Here is a 21588-nt window from a genome sequence, read left to right as displayed (position 1 = left end):
TCTTCCCTCACACACCCGTGGTCTCCCTCACACACCCGTGGACTCCCTCACACACCCATGGACTCCCTCACACACCCGTGGACTCCCTCACACACCTGTGGACTCCCTCACACACCTGTGGACTCCCTCACACACCTGTGGACTCCCTCACACACCTGTGGACTCCCTCACACACCTGTGGACTCCCTCACACACCTGTGGACTCTTCCCTCACACACCTGTGAGTTCCCTCACACACCTGTGGACTCCCTCACACACCTGTGGACTCCCTCACACACCTGTGGACTCCCTCACACACCTGTGGACTCTTCCCTCACACACCTGTGGACTCCCTCACACACCTGTGAGTTCCCTCACACACCTGTGGACTCCCTCACACACCTGTGGACTCCCTCACACACCTGTGGACTCCCTCACACACCTGTGGACTCCTTCACACACCTGTGGACTCCCTCACACACCTGTGGACTCCCTCACACACCTGTGGACTCTTCCCTCACACCTGTGGACTCCCTCACACACCTGTGGACTCCCTCAGACACCTCTGAACTCCCTCACACACCCGTAGGCTCTCCCACACACCTGTGGATTTCTTCACATATCTGTGGACTCTCTCACACAAAGCTGGGCTCCCTCACACACCTGTAGGCTCACACACCTCTGGGATTGCTCCCACACCTGGAGGCTCCCTCCCATACCTGGGGGCTCCCTCTCACACCTGGGGACTCAGGAAGATTGACAGTATCATTCCAGAGAAACCGAAAGACTCTACACGTGGGTTAGTGCAAAACAAAAATATGGAAAACGAGCAAATACAGCCTCTGAATTTCCAGCCTGCGTAAGATGTAACCCATCACACACAAAGTCGGGGAACCGCGTCAGACAGGGCAGATGGAGAGGCTAGCAGCCTGTTATTGCTGTCACATTCCCTGAGAGACTTCCCCTTCGTGCCTAACCTAACAGATACATGTGGGATTCGAAGTGGATGCCACAGGCATTGTGCACTGCTTTAAGCATGGGCCCTGCCTCTTCCCCTGTGCAGCCTAAACAACATCTGGTATGTATGACAGCATGATAAGACATGCTAGCATTACATTTAAGTTACCCATCTCCAGGACAAAACCTAAACAGGTGTCAACTATGGCTACAGCCAAAGGGCCTGGGAAGTCGTCAGTTCCTGGAGCATTTGTAAAAGCTGCATGTTCGTCCAACAGGCTCAGCCGCTTTTTATTTGGATGTTTATTAAAATGTCGCATTTTACCATAGCCATACAAAGGACCTGGTTAGGTACAAGTGAGCAGAGGAGGTCACCCCTTGGGCTGGAATGGAGTCACACAGGCCGCTCGGCTCGTACCAGGATGTCCCACAGGACTGATGGATCATGTAGACAAAGATTCCGGGCCACATGTTCTCAAAAGGGCCGATGTCAAAGTGGAAACTGAAATGAAAGGGAGAGTAACGGGTCATTCGGTGCAGTCAGGCTGGGCACAGAAATCAACACGCCCTCTTATCTACCCCGATGCTCACAGGCTGCTCTGCCCACACCCCTGCCCTCTCTCCTGCATCTGAATGGATACAAGGGTTCCTGCGGGACTCTACAGAGTCATCTGTTAAAGCAGCTGCCACAGGCGTCATCAGGGTAATGGACACTAATATATATGTATATAAACACACACACACACACACAGCACACTGTCCAGGGGCCATATGTGTCACCAGGGTAATCGATACTAATACATACATACATCACAATGTCCATGGGGACCTTATCAGAAACAGCCTTCCATCTACGCTGAAACACGAATTCAGTAACTGTAACTCCTGAAGTTACCACACCAATAACTGATCTCATTTACTCATGTAAATACTATATCCCACCACACACACACACACACACACACACACACACACACACACACACACACAACCAGAATGAATAGTGCAGCAGAGAGGGGCATATTTCCAATCATACGGTGAATGCCAGCTTGGGGACAGGGTGGCTGCCGTGGGCTCACAGTCACCACGAGGCCCTGCCTCTCTAGACTTAAGCGTGCTAGCTATGTGCTGGGAAGCCAGAGTACAGCACAAACATGGAACAAACCGCTACCAAGTTCTTTCACTTAACTTGGAGACTGACATCTGAGTGTGACATTAAATTCCATTTGAAATATATGAGAGGGTGGATAAATGCTATTGTGTAGGTGGCTGGTTTCAGATTTGGTTCCCTGACAAAAGGACTCACTCACTCTACACCCCTGGCTGGCCTTGGGCTCTGAATCCGACCACCTGAGCCTCCCAAGCGCTGGCACTGTAGGTTTGGGCCACCGCACACGGGGTTTCCGTTTCAGGGTTTTGCTGTTTAAGGAGCACTCGGGATCGGGATGCCATTCCCCCTCTCCCCCCCCCCCGGGGGTTAGCGGAATGGAAAGGATGTCGCGGTGCTCACAGCTCGATCTCTCTGCAGATGCGTGCCGGCAGGTTGAAGTGCATGAGACCTTGCCACTCCTCTGAGGTGCAGATGCTGTGGTAGGACAGCTTCTCCATGGTGACCCTGTAGATGCACTCTGAGTGGCGGATCCTGTGGTACATCTGCAAGGCAGGAGGGATGCAAGGGGGGGGGGAGCTGGTTAGAACAATGTGGACCAGACTGAGGCTTTAGGGTTCAGAGTTGGGGTGGGAGATATGGTTGAAATTTGGGAGATTCGCTATGGCTCACAGTCCAGACACACTGCAGGTGTGTGTGTGCACACGCATACACACACACACACAACCTTGGAGGGACAGTGCTCATCTGAGCCACATCCTCCTGAACAAACACCTTACCTTACTACACCTCTGGGAGAGAAATCACTAGCTGCTTTTTCTATAGTGTCCTCTATTATATTTTCATGTCAGCAATAAAAGAGGCAAAAATAAAATGTGCTTGTAGTATCGTATCGGTAAATAAATGACTAAGGCCTGCGGTACTTCTATATCTGTTAAAAAAAAAAAAACAAATTTTGATAATTATACGTCACATAGACGTATAATCCTTTGGAGGATTTCGTTCCCTTCCAATTTAATTGTACTTTTCTTCCTTTCTTAAGTGAGCTTATGTCAGCATAAGAGCAATGAATCCAAACGTGTAACAGATTTGTACAAATGTCCAATATAAACGCCCATGAATGTGGGCGGGGGGACTACACTAATGGACAACTGAGAGCTTAGCATATAGCTAGTGATGGGCATATGCCAGCATACAGGTGCCTCACCTCGAGAGTAGGGGCTATCCAGGGGGCCTACTTGAAAATAAAGAGGCTCGGTTTACTGTCCTGTTGAGTTTTGTAAGACCATGTGTGCTTGTATGCATGAAAATAATTAAATGCGTGAAATAATTTTAGGCATAAGAATACTTATACTAATATGTGAGATAACACTTAAGAAGCAACGGAGCCAGAAAAAAGACAAATGCTCACACGCGTGAATCAGAAACTGTGAGGTTAAATTGAAGAGAGATGATGGCGCGGGGATTGGGGGTGGGGGTGGGGGGTGGGGGCTACAAGCACTTTACAAAAATTAATGTGCGTGATTAACAGCTTCTCCAATGGCTCACACTTTGTTGTGACATCAGTATAAGACAGCTTGCTCTCTATCATGGTATGGACAATGACGAGATGTATCAAGGGTCAAGACGTCTTTTACGTCATCACTTAAAACTGTTAGGCACAGTTCTTAGCAATCTCTGCTGCTACACCACGCTGCATGCAGTCTTGGCTCTGCGTGTGATGACGCACCTGCTCTTAGAGGGACATGATGGGTTAACTACAGGGAGAAAAGGCGGTGTCTGAGGTATTGTTTTGGTATATAACTATCACGATGGCATAGTTTGGATTGTGTTGTGTAAAGATTTCTGTTTGAGTTGCTGACAAATTCCATTACAAGAGAACAAACAAAGAAAACACTCAATTACTCCTGGTTTGTGGTGAGTTTCTGAGATGGTTCTGAGTGCACTACTGCATTTTTGTCCCGTATAATTTACATGGGGCAGTGTCCTCCAATGCCTAGGCTTCCACTGAGAGTGTAGCACCTCTGTGAGGTAATAGATCTCTGACCACAGCCAGACTTGTCCCGTCCCCAGCTCCCACTGAGATCTGTGTTAGGTCATAGACACGTGGTCCCAGGACTCTCTTCCCCAGCTCAGTCTGAGGCCACATACCCACAACTCCAGGTCCTTACCCATCCTTAGGCTTCTACTATGACCTGAGGGTTCTTGGACAGTCAAGGAACCTATCTAAGGCCAGAAACTGGTGAGCCCAGGCCTTGCCCATCAAGCAACCTGTGTGCACATAAAACAACTAGCCTGGCTAGGACCACCCAAGCTATTCCATCAGCACTGACTATCCCATGACTGAACTCTGAGTATCACCTAGTAGACTCTACCCCAGCTAAGACATGGTAATACCAAAATCAGACCCAAATATCCATTCAATGCAAGTGGACCAGCAATTCATGACAAAGATATAATTGATGACCTCTAGATGTACAAAGCACAACACAAAATGTGACAGAAAAACAAGGCAATATGTCTGCCCCTCCAAACTACCATCCCCATAGTAATGGTCCCTAATGAAAATCACCTAGAATAAATTGCAAAGAATCCAACAGAATAAGTATAAAATGTCCATGAATGAATTCAGTGATGACATAAATGTCTAAATGAATCTAAAGAGGACAGGAATGAATAAATCCCCGAGTGAATTCTAAGAGAAAACAGACAGAGTAGTGAAATAAGTAAATCAATCCAAGATGCAAAATTAGAATTCAATTCTAATTGAGAGAGAAATACTGCAGAAAAATAAAAGTGAAATGAAGCTGCAGACGAGAAACATTCAGTAAGCCCCATCAGAAGCTCAGTGGGAGCCTGGCTAACAATACCTATGGCTTGTGTGCAGCTAGCTGCTCTGGGTGTAAGGTCATAACACAGTACAATCAAGGACCTCACTGGAAACTAAGGAGGACAGAAAAGTATATGTCTCTGCGGCTCCGTCGGTCACCTACATACTGTAACTGGGAAGTAATCTTGTACCCAGTGTTAGCAGGAGAGACTTTTTTTTAGGAGAAGCAATGGCTGTTGGTCTGACACTCAAGTCTGTGCAGATGACCTATCAGTCTTGGGCACAGGTCCCCAGAATCCCAGCATGAAGACAACCTGATCCTGTGAGTGTGACCTCTCCCTACCACAAACTAAAAACACACCCTTTATGCTTTACACACTGGAACCTGGCTTCTGAGTGGACACACCATTGGCTAGCTGCTGTTCTGAGTGACCCAGCGGTATACTAAACCCTCCTGACAGTCCTGTGGCATTCACTCACAGATGGGGTAATTGGAAGGCACCAAGCCTTTAACGGTCGTAGTAGACACCCAGTCACTTCAAGGTGGAGCGGTGGACTTTGGAGTCACGTCCCTGAGTTGGATCTCTTTGCCATTAACTAACTGCAGGCATGGAGGCATGTACCCGAGTCCCCACCTGTGGATCGAGTACACTGTAGTGGCCAATCGTAGGGCGGTGACGGTTCGGGTCTTACGGCTGGAAGTAAGTCGTTAAGAATTTTTTCTGTATTGGTTCCAGATGACTACCAGCGCGGCATGTTGCTCCCTCCCCGTGGCTTCTGCATCCTCCCTGGGTGATGGGTGTGAAGAGTCTGAGGACGTCTGAGTAACAGTCATGCCCTGTACCATTACCAGGAGCCGGCTGAGCCTCCCCCTTGCTGTCTACACAACAGACATCAGGAAACAGGACCACGGAGGTCTCACTGCTAGGCTTGATTGACTTTGGGGAGGTCTGACATTCAGACCACATTCACTAGCATGGGTCAGCCACTCTCTCCCATCGATTCAATTTGCTGGCGTTTCAAATGGCACTTCCGGTATGTCCTTTTTCAATAGCATCCAACGATATCATTGTTAATACAAAACGGGATCTCTACACACATCGTAAGACCAAGCGTTCACTACACAGAACGCGAAACCTCTGCTGCAGCGGGGACCAAAGGAACCCCACGCCGGCAGAGGTGGCTGCGGGACTCTGGGAATGAAGTCCCCACTCACAGCAAGCCGCATGGGGAAGGAGCTGCCCCTGCATTGGAGCCTGGGATGCAAAACCGCCCTCCTGAAATGAGGGTGTTGGAGACCACGGCAGCACGATGGAAAGCTGGAGTTCTCAAGTTCATGCTACTCACACACACAGAGGAATCCCAAATGGGCTCCAAAGAGCAAGAACCTGGGGTACACGCAAGAATAATTAAGCAGTCCTGGGCATAGGGTGCCCACAGGCAATTATCCAAGATAAACTGGAGCGTGCAAATGGGCAGAAAAATGAATGAGAAGTACAGGAAGTAAGGGGACGACCCAAGGAGAGACGCCCTAGAAACGGAGAGGCTTAAAGACGCTGCCCCGAACCACAGACCCCGGTGTTTCCTCCCATAGCTCACAGCCTCTCCTTCATGGACCCGGCCAAAGCACAAAGTCAGACAAATGTATCTCAAGAGAGATACACCTTCACCCTGAAGACAGGCTGGCAGGCAGGCCATCAGCTACACTTAACTCACGCCGTTCCCTTGCTTTCATCCTGACTGTCCAATTGTCTGCCCATCCCGAGGCCTTTTTCATCTCGGTTCTGCTTACTATGCTCTTTATGAAGGGTTATTCTGAACTTTAACCATGCCCTCTCCCGTAAAAAATTGGTAAGAATTGCCCACAGGCACTGTGGTGGTTAATCTGAAATGTCACCTTAACTTACGGGACAGCCAGGGCCTGAAAAGCATTCCTCTAAGAGTGTCTCTGGAGATGGGTGTAGTACTTAGCAGCTGGGTGGGGGAAGATCCACTCACCCAAATGAACCTCCGCTCTGCTCCTTATTCATTCTCTCGGGAGAATGCTAATAAACCCTGCTGAGGGACGCTTACTCTATTATTTTGCGTGGCAGGTAGTGACACCTCTTCCTTTGGGTTTATTTATTATTCACTTTGGTTGGGGGGTAGGTGTGTCCCACCGTACGTGAGTGGAAGGCTGAGGGCAGCTTCGACGCTTGCAAGGGTCTGTTCTCCTCACCCCCAACCCCGATGTGGAATCTAGTGATGGAACTCAGGCTGTACATCTCCATGCCAACATCACTCCCCGACGTGGGTCTTCCCACGGGGTGCTTGGCAAAGCGCTGTGTTGAACTCAACGTGTGAGACTTCTGAAGGACAGAGGCAGCCTGGCGTGCAGCCCTGTCTCTGTCCCATGCTTGCTCTGCAGCCTCAGACACATCGTTCAAATTCAAATTCCGCAGGCCCCGGCTTCTCTTAGCATGGTGGGGTCAGGTATGACCACGCCCACCGTGAGACTGCAAGCGTCCAGAACAACGGCTGCCACGTGGCGTCTCACTGCGGCAAAGGTGATTTCCCCAGGCCGCCAAGGTGCGGAGAATCTTTTGACCCAAAAGGCACAGAGTCAATCTATCCCTCAGGGCCCCTGTCCCAGACCCGTGCACATCTCTCACATTGAAAACCTTTAAGATCACGAGGGATGTGAAAACTAATTGATTCTGCTAATTCCAAAGACTTCTAGCCTTTCTAAATGGGCCTTTTCCTACTGAGAGTACTTTTAACGATCACTTAGCTCAATAAATAAAATGTAGGTGCTGCCGGCCGGACATGCCCTTTGATTCCATCAACAGGGCGCAGTCTGATATTGTCCAAAGATAAACTAAGGGGGATGAAAGCATATTAGTGTTAATACGGTCCCGTGGCCTCTTCTTGTGTTCAAGAACCACGATTCAAGAACACCACGGAACCTGACTACAAACCACACACGTGGGCCGGTCAAGAGCCCGAGGACCCATAGCTGCCCAGACCACATGCGTCTAGACTCAAACACGGCTAACAACTGGAAACCGCTTCACTCACACCTCACAAAGCCTTTTCTTATGATCTGTAACCTTAATAATAAACATGAGTGTCCTTCGGAAAGAAATGGAGCTTTCAGGGCAGACAGGGAGGGAGCTGACGTTGTCTAGTCACCAGCCAGGGGCAGTCGTGCAGTACTGAAAACCCGCTCAACACAGCAAGGCTGACTCGCTCAGAGAGAATGGCGGGGGGGGGGGGGGGATGGGATGCCCACAGTGGGGGTCGCTGCAGCCCACCTTATTTGCAAGCTGTTTCCTCTCCATTTGGTTCCTGAGGAGGCTTGGAGGGCCACACCCGGTGTGAAGCAGAGCTTTCCTGTGACCCAGCAAAGTCCCTACCATGGTGTGAGCCTAGGCAGGCCAAGTGGAGGGGAGAGACGTGGCTTCACAATGCCCTGTGTCTCAGAGTTGAAGAAAGCCTCAAAGGTAACAGAATAATTTTTTTTTTTTTGTAAGTTTATAGTGAGGAGAAATGATGGGAGATGTCATTCTGTATATGTTTCTCATACTGGTTAATGAATAAAGCACTGTTGGCCAATAGGAAAGCTAGGTAGGCGGGACTAGGAGACGAGGAGGAAAGAGGAAGTAGGAAGGAGGAGTCAAGATGGAGACTCTGGAGAAAGCAGAATGCCAGCCGGCTCCCCGGTAAGAGAAATACATAGATCAGCAGAAATGGGTTAATAATTAAGGCAGAGCTAGCTGATAAGCAACTAGTACCTGGCCAATAGCATCATATCAAATACAGAGTCTCTGTGTGTTAATTGGGGCTGGCGCGGAGGCGGGACAAGACCAGCGGAAGGAGGAAAAACCATAAACCTTACAGAGAAACACCTTACTAGTAAAAATCAGTCCCCTTGAAGGCCAGTTGCCCTGACCTACGAACTGTGCCGGGTTGTGGCAGCATCTAGACATAACCTTCTGCTTTGGGAGACCGGTGCAGTTGGGTGAGGAGAGATGCTTCAAGGACTCGATCCCATTCCCCAAAACATCCTAAGTTGCTAAAGCTGCACCCCACTAAACCCCACTGTTCGTGAGGAGTCCTAAAAATTTCCCTAACTGCGGCCCCGAAATGCCATTATGGGATTTTTAGTTCATCCCTCGGGGACAGGACAAAGTGGCCAAGAGCACTGGAGGGTGTCCCATGACAGTTGCACACGCATGCATTAAACCAAACCTTGAGTTTCCTCCCAAGCAGAACTCCCCTGGCCAGTGGGGAGGCGATGAGTTGCTGTCCATGCCCTGTAAAGGCTTCCTAGCGTACCGTGCGTGCGTGACAAATGCCAGACAATCTTTCCCGTTCCCCAGCAGATGGCAGGTGCCAAGACCGGTACTTCACATTACACCGGTACGCCAACCGATCGATCACTCAAAGTCTAGGGAGATAGTTTTCTTCTGGCCCTGTAAGGTACTTTCTAAAGGAAGCGTGTGCCAGAGTCCCTGCTCACAGTTTGCAGAGGAAACAGAAATGGGAAGGGGAAAAAAAAAAAAAAAAAGCATGTAGCCTGAGCTCAGAGGCTGCACACCAGCGCAAGGGCACACTTACGTTAGCACAGTGCAAGGCCAGGGCACAGAAGACGGCGAACATCTTGAAGTTGTTCTCGTCCGTCTTGGAGAAGGCACTGCCGCTGATCTTGTTCACCATCTGCACCACGCCAATCACGCTGCCGCGACTCACTATGGGCATGCAGAGAATGTTCCGGGTGGTGTAGCCCGTATACAAGTCCACCTCCCTGTGGGAGTGGAGGGAACAGGGTTGTCAGCAGAGCAGAGCGAAAGGCCGGTGTGGAGGGACAGACAACACAGCCTGATATAAATCTCAACACAGTTTATGTATATGTATATATATATGTCGTGTATGCGTGCATGTGTTACCGATGGCGGAAATGGCACTGAGGGTTCAAGACTCTGAAAATCAAAGTGTTTGTTTTACCGAAACATTCACACAAATATCCAAGCTTGTTCGGTATTGTCTACAACACTTTTCTGCTGGAGGCTCCTGGCCTGTCGACTGGGTTCTCGACATCAAGTAAACAGGCAAGGTAGTTGATTTCAGGGGGTGGGGTGGTAAAAAGCACAGGAAGTCTGGTACAGCTTCTTCCCTTGAACCTGGCCATAGTTACGAGACTAGTAACTTGCATTTTTAAAGGGGGAGGTATATTCACATGTAAGATTTAGAGTAGGATTGAGCGACCACGCCTATCACCAGCCATGTTCATCTGTGGGTGGGTATTTGACGCCATCGGGGTGCTGGGCTCTATACTGTCCTGCAGAGCGGAGGGTTCCCCCAAATCGGCCACCGAACCAGCACAGAGGGGTGCCCGTGAGTCCTTGGTACCTGCCTTCCCTTGCCTACCCGTGATGTTTATGAACCATCCAGGCCACTGAAGGCACATTTCGTGTACACACTCTCCACCTGAAGGACAGCGTTACTGGTTAATAGCTAGCTAGCTACTGGCTATTACGAGTTTAGGCTGCTGGGAAATTTTGCATCTGAGTCCCTGTGAGGACAAAAGATTTAGCGGGGCAGGCTGGTGGGTCACTCGCCGTCAAAACTGTAGCACTCTTTTCTCAAGAGGCTGTCTGACCACCTACTCCCACCAGCAAAGCGGGAGGGTTCCGCCCACTCCTCAGTCCTCGCCCGTCTGCCCTGATGCCAACCGTGAAACCTCAGCTGCTTGCCCTGGGACACACTGGAAGATGCCAGCCAAAGCTGGGCCCTGTACACTCTCCACACGCTGAGTGGACACAGGCACGTCCTTTCTGGTGAGGCAGTCACATGCTCCACCAGTGGGCCCCTCATGCTGATGGATGCTTTTTAAATTTTCCCAACAGCCTGACTCACCGAATTTACATAAAGTTTCTTTCTTTTTTTTTTTTTTTTTTTTAATGATGACAAATAATTTCAGTAAGTAAGGCTAGCAAGCTTGTTTCAGGAAATGTAAGGTTGCCAGTGTGTTTTCAACCTGCTGGTAAAACATTGCTAGAACAACACTCCATATGAGTCTTGCATGCCCGACAGACACCTACCAATAATTACAGGGAATACTTCCAGAACATTATGCTGCTTTTAATACAGGTCTCTCACAGCCTCAGCATCCACCTTGTGACTTCTAGTTTCAAAGGATGGAATAAAACATATACTTTGAGTTCAAGTTCTCCAAAGGCCCAAACGGGTAAGATGATTCTCAATGGCCCATCTTGAGGTCTCACTGGGAGGATAACCCATTCGTGCGGCCTACTCAGCTCCTGCAGTGTGCAGCAAAGTTTCTAGAGCTCTCAGGAAGAGCATCCGCAGTCCTAAGGAACACTTACAAGTCGGGGTTCTCATTCCCCCTTTTAGAGGGGCACAGAGACCTCAACCAACTGACCCTAGTCCTGTCTATGGAGGGTAAACGACAGGGCCTTCACTCAAAATCAGACATGGCAGTCTAAAACCCAATTCCTCATCCCGTGTGGCAGCCGTGAGCACAGCGAGACAGAGCGCCCCACTGGGGTGGGATCATGACACCGTCACCAGGAGAGGCGACAGCTCTGTCACTTGACACTCTGTCCGTACCAAGCAGGGGACAGCCTCAGACCGTGATCTGTAAGTGTCTGGTTTACTCTGGCCACGGATAAGAGGCTGGGACGACAGACTCCTTCAAAGAGGCTTCAGCCACGGAACCCCAAGGGAGAAAAGGACAAGGGCCAAACGCCCTTCTCACCTGTTAAAACGCGGGTCCGCGTAAGCGTCCGGGATATTCAGGACTTCCCCTGTTCTTGCCACTTGGCCAGCAATACCCTTCTCAATGGAAAATCTGCAGAAACAAGAGGGGCCTGATAATCAGTGGTATCATGAAATGGTTGACCAAGCATTTCGCTGACATCAGATGTTGACCTGAACCTTTAAGTACACAGATTAATTTTACATTTATGTGTCCTAAATCACCCTATAAAATGTGTCAGAAGGAAGCAGAGAAACGCTTCCAAGTGCGAGCTTAGAACCTGGTTGGAAGACGTGATGCTCAGTAACTTGAGAATGTTTAAATGACAGCAGACTAAAATGGAGAACTCTGTGCTGGTCGCTAACACTGGCCACCAATAATCTACGTATACCAGCCAGTGGCTTCACTTAATACAGTGTGTGCCTTTCTTTAAAAGTGGATTCCCACACAGTTGGGGGTCACTAGTTTGCACACATGCACACATACAGTCAGGCCCAACTCTGTTGACCTTCTTGAACACAGGACCTGGAGTATCTGTTGTCTGCAACCCACAAACCACATAGAAATGCTAACAAAGCGTTTTCACATCTCTAGTCTGCTCATTTTAAAAGCAATCAGAATCCAAACACGAACCGGTTATATTTGGTTATATTTTTGTAATCAAGCATCATGCTGGTAAATGCTTTTCACATTGCTGTTATTACAATCACACATCTGGTTACTCAAGAAACGCGTCCACAACTCACGCTACCAGTTTTCAAAACCTCAAAGGGTTACTGGCCCGACACAGAATTAAAATACCCCCAAAGGGCTAGCACCTAGTGAGGAGTGAAGCCGCCACCTTTCCTGGTCCCCTCATGCACAAATAAGACGCCGTGAGGCGAGCTGTGCCAGAGTTGTCTAACTTGGTCTGAGAGCCTTTTGGCTTTCTTTCTCTATAGTGAGCAGAAGCCCCCAGTGCTGGAGCCCAGCATCAAGCAGCCCTTGCAAAGCCACAGCCGGCTCCCTCCACTCCTGTTCCCTCTGCTTGTAAGCAGGAGCCACTGTTCCCACAATTAGATCTGTGCCAGTGGTATGAGCTTTACCCACACTTTAAGCAGGCTGGCAAGGCCGGAGGAGTTAGAACCAAACTGAGAAAGGAGCAAAATGTAACTCCCGCACCGCCTTTACATCCCTCAGCCTCCTGAGACTAGGTAACACAGGAAGGATCCATCAGCCTAGAAACAGCAGGAGGTACCGGCCAGGGGGCAGAGCGGCTACAGCCCTCATTTTGGCTCGATGGTATTGACTCCCTAACGAGATGACGCAGCCAAATGAAAAGCACTGATGAGCGAGGACTCAGTGTTGCACCAGAGAATGTTGTAGACACATTTGGAAGGTTAAGTGGACACGGAGCAAGAAGAGGCACAGGGTGAAAGGGTCTTGGCTTTGTGCACGTGATGCTCGACTCCTCCAAGGGTTGGTTAGTGCTCCCTGCAGGCCAGGCGGTTCAGGTTGTGACAAGACTGAACCCCCCCACTGAGGTCTCCACCAATAAGTAAAGGCCATCCGTCCAATTTAAATGACAGTAGCTGCCAGTTGAGCAACAAACAAGGCTTTTCGAAATGCAGCGGAATAGGGTAGCTGGTTTCGGCCAAAAAAAAAAAAAAAAAACAGCTAGGCTAGGCCCAGGAGTTGTTCAAGTAAGTCATCCATTTCCTCTCCTCCTGGCCGTTGGTCCTCACAGTTTGGGGAGCAGCAGGGTTTGAGTTGGTTAAGTTCACCCCTCTGCTCCTACACACAGGAGCCTGCCTGCCGGCTACAGCTGGTGGAGCGACCTTTACCTACCTGGGAGCACTAGTAAGTTTTTCCAACATGATTTCCAAAAGGACCGCCTCCGGAAGACGGCATTTCCAGGAGTGACGCTAACGCTTCCTAGGCGCGGTTTCGCTGGCACTGCAATGTCATTCCCAGAAGCACTACCTTCAGGAGGCGGGTCCTGGTGGGAATGATATCACGGTATGACAAATGTTGTCAGCACACCTGTGAATAGGGCACAGAGAAGTGGGGGGGGGGGAGCGCGACAGAGAGACCTGCATCGGAGCCAGGGCGGCCACTCCAGCTGTACCTGATCTCCTTCGTCTTCTTGAAGATGGGCTTCCCCTCCTTCTCCTCCCCGATGTCAAACAGGTCCGAGTACAGCTCCTTATTCTTGTGGTCTACCTGGAAGAGCGCGCAGCGGTCGGCGTTCACGAGATTCTTTGCGTATATCTGAGACAAATGGGAAGCCAGAGTAAACTTGCTGGGAAACGGAAGCCGGGATACAGAGAGCCTCAGCACGAGGCACTGTATATGCTGGGGAGGGAAGGCAGGGTTGTGAGTAGGTAGAGAAGATGGTGAGGGTACAGCCAGCATTACGGTTCATGGACACCCACGCCCACACTGGGCGCTGAAATACTAGAACAATCCTTGAGCTGCTGACCAGGCACTGGCTTCCCTTCCCAAGAATCCTCAAACTCTCTGAGCACTTTCCAGAAGCTTCTCGGGATGCTCCTGGTATCTTGGGTTGCCTGGGTCAGCACTACGGCCAGCGCACGCTCAGCTTGGTTGACCGGCTATCTATGGGCAGTGACCGGAAAGAACCTGGAGCACTCCAGGCATGGAGGCCCATGCCTTGACTCTCAGCATTGTGAAGGCAGAAGCAAATGGAGCCGTCTGATCTCTGGGACCGCCTGGGCTACATGGTGAGACCCAGACTGAACAAGAAAGATTAGGAACAGATATTGACTGCACTACACGGGGGGACGGCATTGATGTTCAGGGGCGCCACGGGCTGAGGGCCAGGAGAATGTTCGACCCCCCCTGGGTTGGGGTTCTACCAGACAGGGACAGGTGCTGTACTCTCCAAAATCAGCCAGTGCTCGTAACTGCTGAGCCTTCTAGCTTACGTCCAAGTAGCCTTTTATTAGTGTCTTATCCCTCACGCCCATCCTAACATCTCCTTGATGGGGGATGTCCTTCTGTACAAGTGTTTCTCTTATTGGTTGATGAGTAAACACTGATTGGCCAGTAGAGGCAGGAAGGTGGGCAGGGTTAGGAGACGAGGAGAATACTGGGGAGCCAGGCCCCGAAGAGACTCCATGCTGCCCAAGGAGTAACATGCCGGATTACAGGTTAAGCCATGACCTCCTTCGTGGCAATACGCAGATTAATAGGAATGGGTTAAAGGATTTAAGAGAGAGAGAGAGAGCTAGCCAGTAAGAAGCCCTAGCTGTCGGCCAACAGTTTATAAATTAATATGAGTCTTTGTGTGTTCATTTGGGGCTAGTCAGCTGTGGGGTCCGGCTAGGACAGAAACCCTCCATCTTCATTTCCTACTACTTCTCATGCCTTGCCTGTGCAGGCTCCCTCTCATCCATATTTGCCCCTTCTTGTCCTCTTCCCAGCCCGTACTCTGTAACCGTTAGTATCCTTCACTCGGAAATGCCGCCGACCACATTTCTGCCAGCAGCAGCAGCAGCAGCAGCATCCGGCTGCCCTTGTCTCTGAGGCACACGAGACTTCTGGTGTGTGCTGTCCCCCAGTGCTCTGCCAGGGGGGTTCCTGTTCACTTCAGTCAGACCCCGCTCCACCCCCGACCAAGCAGTGGTGGCTACACATATCCAGGTGAAGACAGCAATGCACCAACCAGGAGAACTCACACAAAATAAACAGAAAACAATTGGGAAAATGAGGCGTGGAGGGGGTGGGGGACACCCACATCCCAACTGAGGCGGGGTTGGGGGAGTACACAGACAAACACAAACACGAGAAAACCAGCCACAGGATAGCTCCGCAGGCTCCCAATCCCCAGTGTGCAGACCGCAGACCGCAGACAATGGGGTTAGCTGAAGCAGTGAGCAAATATTTATTTTAGGATCTGCCTCCCCCAAAAAAAGACGATCAATGATCAGATGCAGGGCTCAAACAAGCAAGTGAAGGGCTGTGACTCGGGAGCCGGACAACCCAGCTGATAACGTGGGGGGGGGGGGTTGAGTGACGTGGAGGACGACAGAGTCACACATGCAAGCAAGAAAAAAAAAAAAAAAAAAAAAAAAAAAAGCAACAGGGAGGCAGATTCTGGGAAGACCCAAACAGAGACACTGAAAAGTGCTGTCAACACACAGGACCCACAGAGGAGGGAGCATGCAGGGGGGGGGGCACGCGGCGGGAGACAGGCAAACTGAATGACTGGGCACGGCCAATGATGGAGAGGCTGAGGTGAGAATCCACAGGAGGAACAGGAGCCCAGACAAGCATCTCAGGACACGGATGATGCAGCCACCGGAGCCGCCACGTAACAGGTCTCGGAGAGCCCACTCCCAGGACACTTAGTTCAAGTAGACTGAACTTTAGGATCAGCATGGGGGGGGGCAGGGAGACTTAATTCAAGAAGGGGGTGCTCCCCAATGTGACTCACACAGAAAGTGCCTTGGAGACTAGGAAGCTAAAACAAGCTTTCCCCGAGCGCGGCCCTTTAAAACAAGGCTGTCCCGGAGCCCTCCCCCAAGATTTTAACCGAGCTGAGAAAGGCAAGGATCTCAGAGCACCACAGCTCCTGACAATTTAACATAGCAGGTTCATCTAGTACACACAAAATGTCATACCACGGGTGAAGACCCAGGCCATAAGGGTTTAAAGGAAATCACAGTCAAAACCCAGAACACCTACCATGATGTGTTCAAGCAGAGAGTCTATGGCAACTATGTTGTCAAAGTATGTCCTGAGGAAGCAAACAAACAAACAAACGTGAGTCCCGGGATGACATTGCTGACATCATAGTGCATGCTAAGCTCTGAACACATTTTATGAGTTCCACGTTCAAATAAATGAATGTGTGTGTGTGTGTGTGTGTGTGTGTGTGTGTGTGATTTGACTTTCGTCTTCTTACAGAGGTGGTAAATATTAAAAAAAAAAAAAGAAGAAGAAAGAAAAACAACGAAGCATTTTCATCGCTTCAGGGCAGACTAACCCCAGTGGCGTCAACCAGTAATTGTATCATTGCTCATGGAGAGGAGGGAGAAAGGCTGTAAGGAAAACTAAGCAGGATCGGATTCAGGTCAACCAAACCCAACCTGCTCAAGGATGGTCTCAAGAAAACAAGCTTTAAGTTTAATATACCCACCACCGGTACAATTGAAATGTGCGAGATCATGGGGGGGGGGAGGAGTTGGAAGCTACACTGCACTGAGAAGTCATCAAGAGTTGGCCCAGAGAAGAAACACCCATAATGCAAGTGGTCAGGACCCCCCCCTCTTTAGTTACTCTGTTTAATTAAAGTGAAACACATGTAGCAATGTAGGGTAGAGGCAGTGAGACATCCGCTAATATGTAACCTCCAAAGATGAGTCCACATGGGTTTCTCTGGCTGTGTGAGACTTCAGGCTTGCTCTGAAATCAAGGTAGTGTATGGTGATATCACAAGGCAGCGATACAGGACGCCCTCCTTAGCTTGACAGACTGAGGACTTCCCTGCCTGCCTTGTGAGCGAGCCTGTACCTGGGAGAGGACAGCACTGGGTATGTGAGCTCCCTACTTGAGCATAAGACGGGATGTCATAAAGTGTCACACGGGCATTCAGTTGACTCTGGGAGTTCCGCAAAGTATGCAGATGTGTTTACCAGAGACAAGCTCCGTGACCCTTTCTGTGTGCTCTGACGTCAATTTGCTCATTTTGAAAGCAATCAGAATCCATCATGTTCCCGTCACATGTGGCTGGGTTCAACCATTTGGAAGTAGCAACAGCTAGAGTTTCCCTGTCTCTAATTCCAGATTCCAGAGAGCAGCTGCAAAGCGCGCAACTCCAGCCTGAGCATCCGCCAGGGTTCGGCTGTGTGCTAGCTAGCACTTAGGAAGCACAGGCAGGGACAGGAAAAGCCAGTACCAGCCAACAACGCTGCAGGAGGCCAGGGAGGAGTAGGTGCCTCCCCAGTTTACTAAACTAGCAGGAGAGCATGACCTGGGTGACCATATCCTGGGCGTTAAGGTTCTGTTATTAATGAAATGATGGGCTGTGCATCGTGTAAAACCAACACAAATGTGAAACTTAATAAACATCTGTGATAGCTTTCACTACCAACCCGGGGAGGTGATGTAGGTCAAGCTTCAGAGAAACAGAGTGTTTCCTCAAAAATCACACAAGAGACTCTAGGAAAGCAACGGCACTGTTAGTTAATACACACGCAGTGTAAAGTGGCATTAAACGCCAGAGCACGCGTCCTGGAAAAAGTTAAAGACATCGGCGGCGGCGGCATCTTCTGTCTCCAAAATAAGTGTCGAACTAAGAGCATCACACATATCGTTTCTGACACACAAGCCGACCGTGGATAGAGATGCAGCTCTGTAGTCCACAGCAGTGAGGAATGACTCTTCCCAGAATGTGTGTGTGCCCACACAGAAGATAGTCACCAGAGGGACCTGTGCTTTATGACCACCATCCCCGACCCGAGTCCAGGAGAAGCCCGGTGAACACTTACTTCGATACATCCAGCAGGAAGTCATTCAGTTCCGTCTGTTTGGCGAGACCTCTGCACACCTGCCGCGTATACAATGGTAGTTAGTCACGCGGGAGCTCCGCTGACTTATAACAGAACCCAGAGTGCTGTTGACACAATCACTGTCAGTCTCAATGCACGAAAAGTGCAACATGCTAAACACACTGTTCCCAGAGTTTGTTACCTCGCGGGATCGCCGCGCAGCTCCGCCCTCTGGGACAGACATTCCCTAACTGAGGCAAAGAAGCTTCGAGCAGTGCACAGACACACTCTCTACCCTGACATGTACCCGACACACTCTGTGGCCCAAAGACATGTGGCTATTCACTCACATGCCATCACCCTGCAATTACACTTTCCTTCTTGTCATGCAAAAAAGCAACACGCATGTAGTTGCACCAAGAGATTGGAGATGGTTTACATGTGAACATAAGGGATTACATAGACGGAATCATTCAGGTGTAAAACACTACATCCACAACCAAAGCTTCGGATCACTTGCTAGCCTCATCTCTGGTTCACACTACTGCCGCCTTGGGATGGCCCTGTGAGAACACTCCAGACTTACCTGCACCTGGTGTATTGCTACGGAAGCCCAAGCAAGATTGGCTGTTGCGACCTACAAAACACACGTATGCATATATCAAACAAACTTGATCTCAAAAGCTCATCAGGCTTGCACAGCAAAGCCATTTTACCTGACTAGCCATCTCACCGGTCTCCATTGTCTTCCTAGGGTATTAAATAATACCTTTCAGTTTGACAAAACTTTATTTGAAATGCCTTTAATTGTGTCTTTAAGCTAGTGTGGGATCCCTAAGTGGGGGAAAAAAATACTGTGTGTATACTCTCTATGCAATCAGGGGCTGACTCTTATTTTCCAATTATATTTTCACTTTTATGTCCATGTGTGTGCAAATGCATGCACATGTGTGAGGGCCAGAAAAAAAAAGCCTGCTTCCTCTGAGGCAGGGTTCCACTGCCCTAGAGGGCAGCAATTGGACCGAGCCAGCAGGACCCACCTGTCTCTGCTCCCCAGGACTGACCACAGACACACGCATTGCCATACCTGGCTTTTTAAAGGGTGCCAGGGAACCCACTGCCATCCTCACACTGTCCACCCAGCCCCCGTCCCCCTGCACGTGCACGCACACACGCACGCGCGCGCGCGTGCACACACACACACACACACACACACACAAACACACACACAGAGCCCATATCCTACTTCTGTTACTGCTTTCCGCTTTACACATCCTTTTCCTGGGCACAAGGTGCTAAAACTTTCAGTGCTAGAGACGAAGGAGGAAATAAGACCAAGGCTGGACAGGGTGCCAGTGTCCTCTGTAGCTGAAAGGTCAGGGAAGGTTGCCGTGGGAGCACACAGCAGCACAGAAGGAGGGTCACAGGGTCCCATGGGCAGGAGGCACTCGGGGCAGGTGCTATGGGGTGACAGGGCCTGCGCTCCAGACCACAGGGAGGCAAGACTCCTTCATGGGGGCACGGGACCACCCAGGAACCAGGAGGCAGGTCATTCAGGAAGTGGGTGGAGCCAGACCCCTGCAGGGACCTGGTCTATCCACCGCAGGAGAGGCATGAGGTGGTGATAGCCTGAGAGAGAGAGAGTGTGTGCATGTGTGTGTGTTTGTGTGTGTGTGTTTAATGTTGATGAGTCAACTCCAAGCGTGGGGCGTGCACAGAACTGGGAAGAAGACGTGTAGGAAGACACGAAAAAAACAGGCTGCCATCCTGCACTTGGCGCCATAGGCACCGAAGCACATTATTTTTTTTTCGTTAAGATATTTTTATATAGAAAAAAAATGAGTGTATTTCTGATTTAGCCAGCCTCCTCTTAAAACAGCTGCTCAGGAAAACAGGTTTTTAAGAACACACGGCTGTTCACAGCCAAACACAGCCAGACAAATGCTGACTTCACTACTCATTCATGTATTCTCTAAACACTGGTGGGTGCCATCAATGAGGGCAGGGTGGGCTGAACGGCATTTCTTAAAATGTCTTTTAAGTGCGTTTTTTAAAGACATTTTAAAATGCTAATTCTAACACGTATGTGTGTGTGTGGGGGGGTTGTCTACATACCATGTGAGCACCTGCCAGAAGAGGGTGTGAAAGCCCCCGGCACTAGAGTTACAGATGGTTGAGAGCTGTCATGTGGGTGCTGGGAACTGAACTCACGTGCAAATACGTTTCTCGTATTGGTTAATGAATAAAGCACTGTTGGCCAATAGGAAAGCAAGATAGGCGGGACTAGGAGATGAGGAGGATTTGGGGAGCAGTAGGGAGATTCAAAATGTAGGACCAAGAGGGAAGAACGCCAGGCCCTGTCTCTAGTAACATAAGGCCACGTTGAAATACTTAGATTAATAGAAAGCTAGCCAATAAGAAACGTTAGTAACAGGCTAACAGCTTTATATCTAATACAGCGTCTCTGTGTGTTATTTGGGGCTGGCCCGGCTGAGGGACGAGGCCGGCAGAAAAACATACTCTAAACATATCTCTGCAGCCCCCAGCGAGCAGTGTTTGAGCCTTACCTCCTGATGACTGAGACAGAAGGCCTCTTTGCCCCAGTGCCTGTAGAGCTCAAGAATGCCAATCAAGTCTCCGATGGCGGTGACGATCGGCAAGCAAAGAACAGACTGGATCCGAGTCCCCGATTCCAGGCCAGTACCTCTCGGAAACCGCTCATCCTGAAAAATAAAACAAGGGGATGGGGGGGGCTCCAACTTAGGTGTCTTGGCTTTGCGTGTACACATGTTAGGAGTGAACAATGGATGCCAGTTTCATGGGATAGTAAGAAAGGGTATCTGTCTGTCTGGTGGTCTGGTACTGTCGCCTTCTCTGCCAGAACCACCACCCCCCCCCCAGGATTCCCAGGTGTACACGTGTACACAACACGGGTAAACACCGTGTGAAGAGAAGTGTACATAAACATGCCTTCTCTTCTGTTCTTGAGGTCAATGCTATTCCATCCGAGTTGAACTTCAAGAGCCCAAATTATGCACTCAAGTCATCCATTATCAATTATTTATCATCGTGATGAAAATGGAGTTTATTTTAATAATTTTCTATCTTGGCTAAAATCTCTACAGGCCAGCACGGAGAAATAGAAAGGATTAATACCAAGATAGCAACTTTGTGCACTTGGTTTCTACCTTCTACCATCTTCGGGAAGGTAAGGGGACACAGGAGACCCTCCCTGCCTGAAGAAAGACACGGAAATGTTTGTGTGGCTTTTAGCCTGTGAAAGCACGCAGACAGAACATTTTCAAATGAGAATCCACAGGGCATCTACTCTTTACTTCTCCCCCCCCCCCACCCCCAGCTCCCACTTTAGACCCTTTCTTTATTTTTTTCTTCAATAAAGCAACAGGTAATTTGTTCCACTGGCAGAAGAAAAAATATATATATATATATAAGAAGCCAG

The 21588-nt window shown here is 49.6% G+C and overlaps 1 protein-coding gene across 1 annotated transcript in view; it reads right to left on the bottom strand.

The window, feature by feature from the left end:
* The window catches only part of LOC127237678 (cAMP and cAMP-inhibited cGMP 3',5'-cyclic phosphodiesterase 10A), a 147779-nt gene that overhangs the window by 15349 nt on the left and 110842 nt on the right, over positions 1-21588 (bottom strand). The window contains exons 7-15 of the mRNA XM_051206048.1: positions 20696-20851; positions 18715-18765; positions 18129-18187; positions 16324-16375; positions 13742-13884; positions 11635-11727; positions 9474-9660; positions 2447-2589; positions 1355-1438 (exon numbers count right to left, since the gene is read on the bottom strand). Coding sequence (XP_051062005.1) covers positions 1355-1438; positions 2447-2589; positions 9474-9660; positions 11635-11727; positions 13742-13884; positions 16324-16375; positions 18129-18187; positions 18715-18765; positions 20696-20851 — 968 coding nt within the window. The remainder of the gene's footprint in view (positions 1-1354; positions 1439-2446; positions 2590-9473; positions 9661-11634; positions 11728-13741; positions 13885-16323; positions 16376-18128; positions 18188-18714; positions 18766-20695; positions 20852-21588) is intronic.

This window comes from Phodopus roborovskii, unplaced genomic scaffold (assembly GCF_943737965.1).
Source record: "Phodopus roborovskii unplaced genomic scaffold, PHOROB, whole genome shotgun sequence".
Taxonomy (NCBI): domain Eukaryota; kingdom Metazoa; phylum Chordata; class Mammalia; order Rodentia; family Cricetidae; genus Phodopus; species Phodopus roborovskii.
Note: the sequence above shows the minus strand (reverse complement) of the source record. Positions and strands in the feature narration are given on the sequence as shown.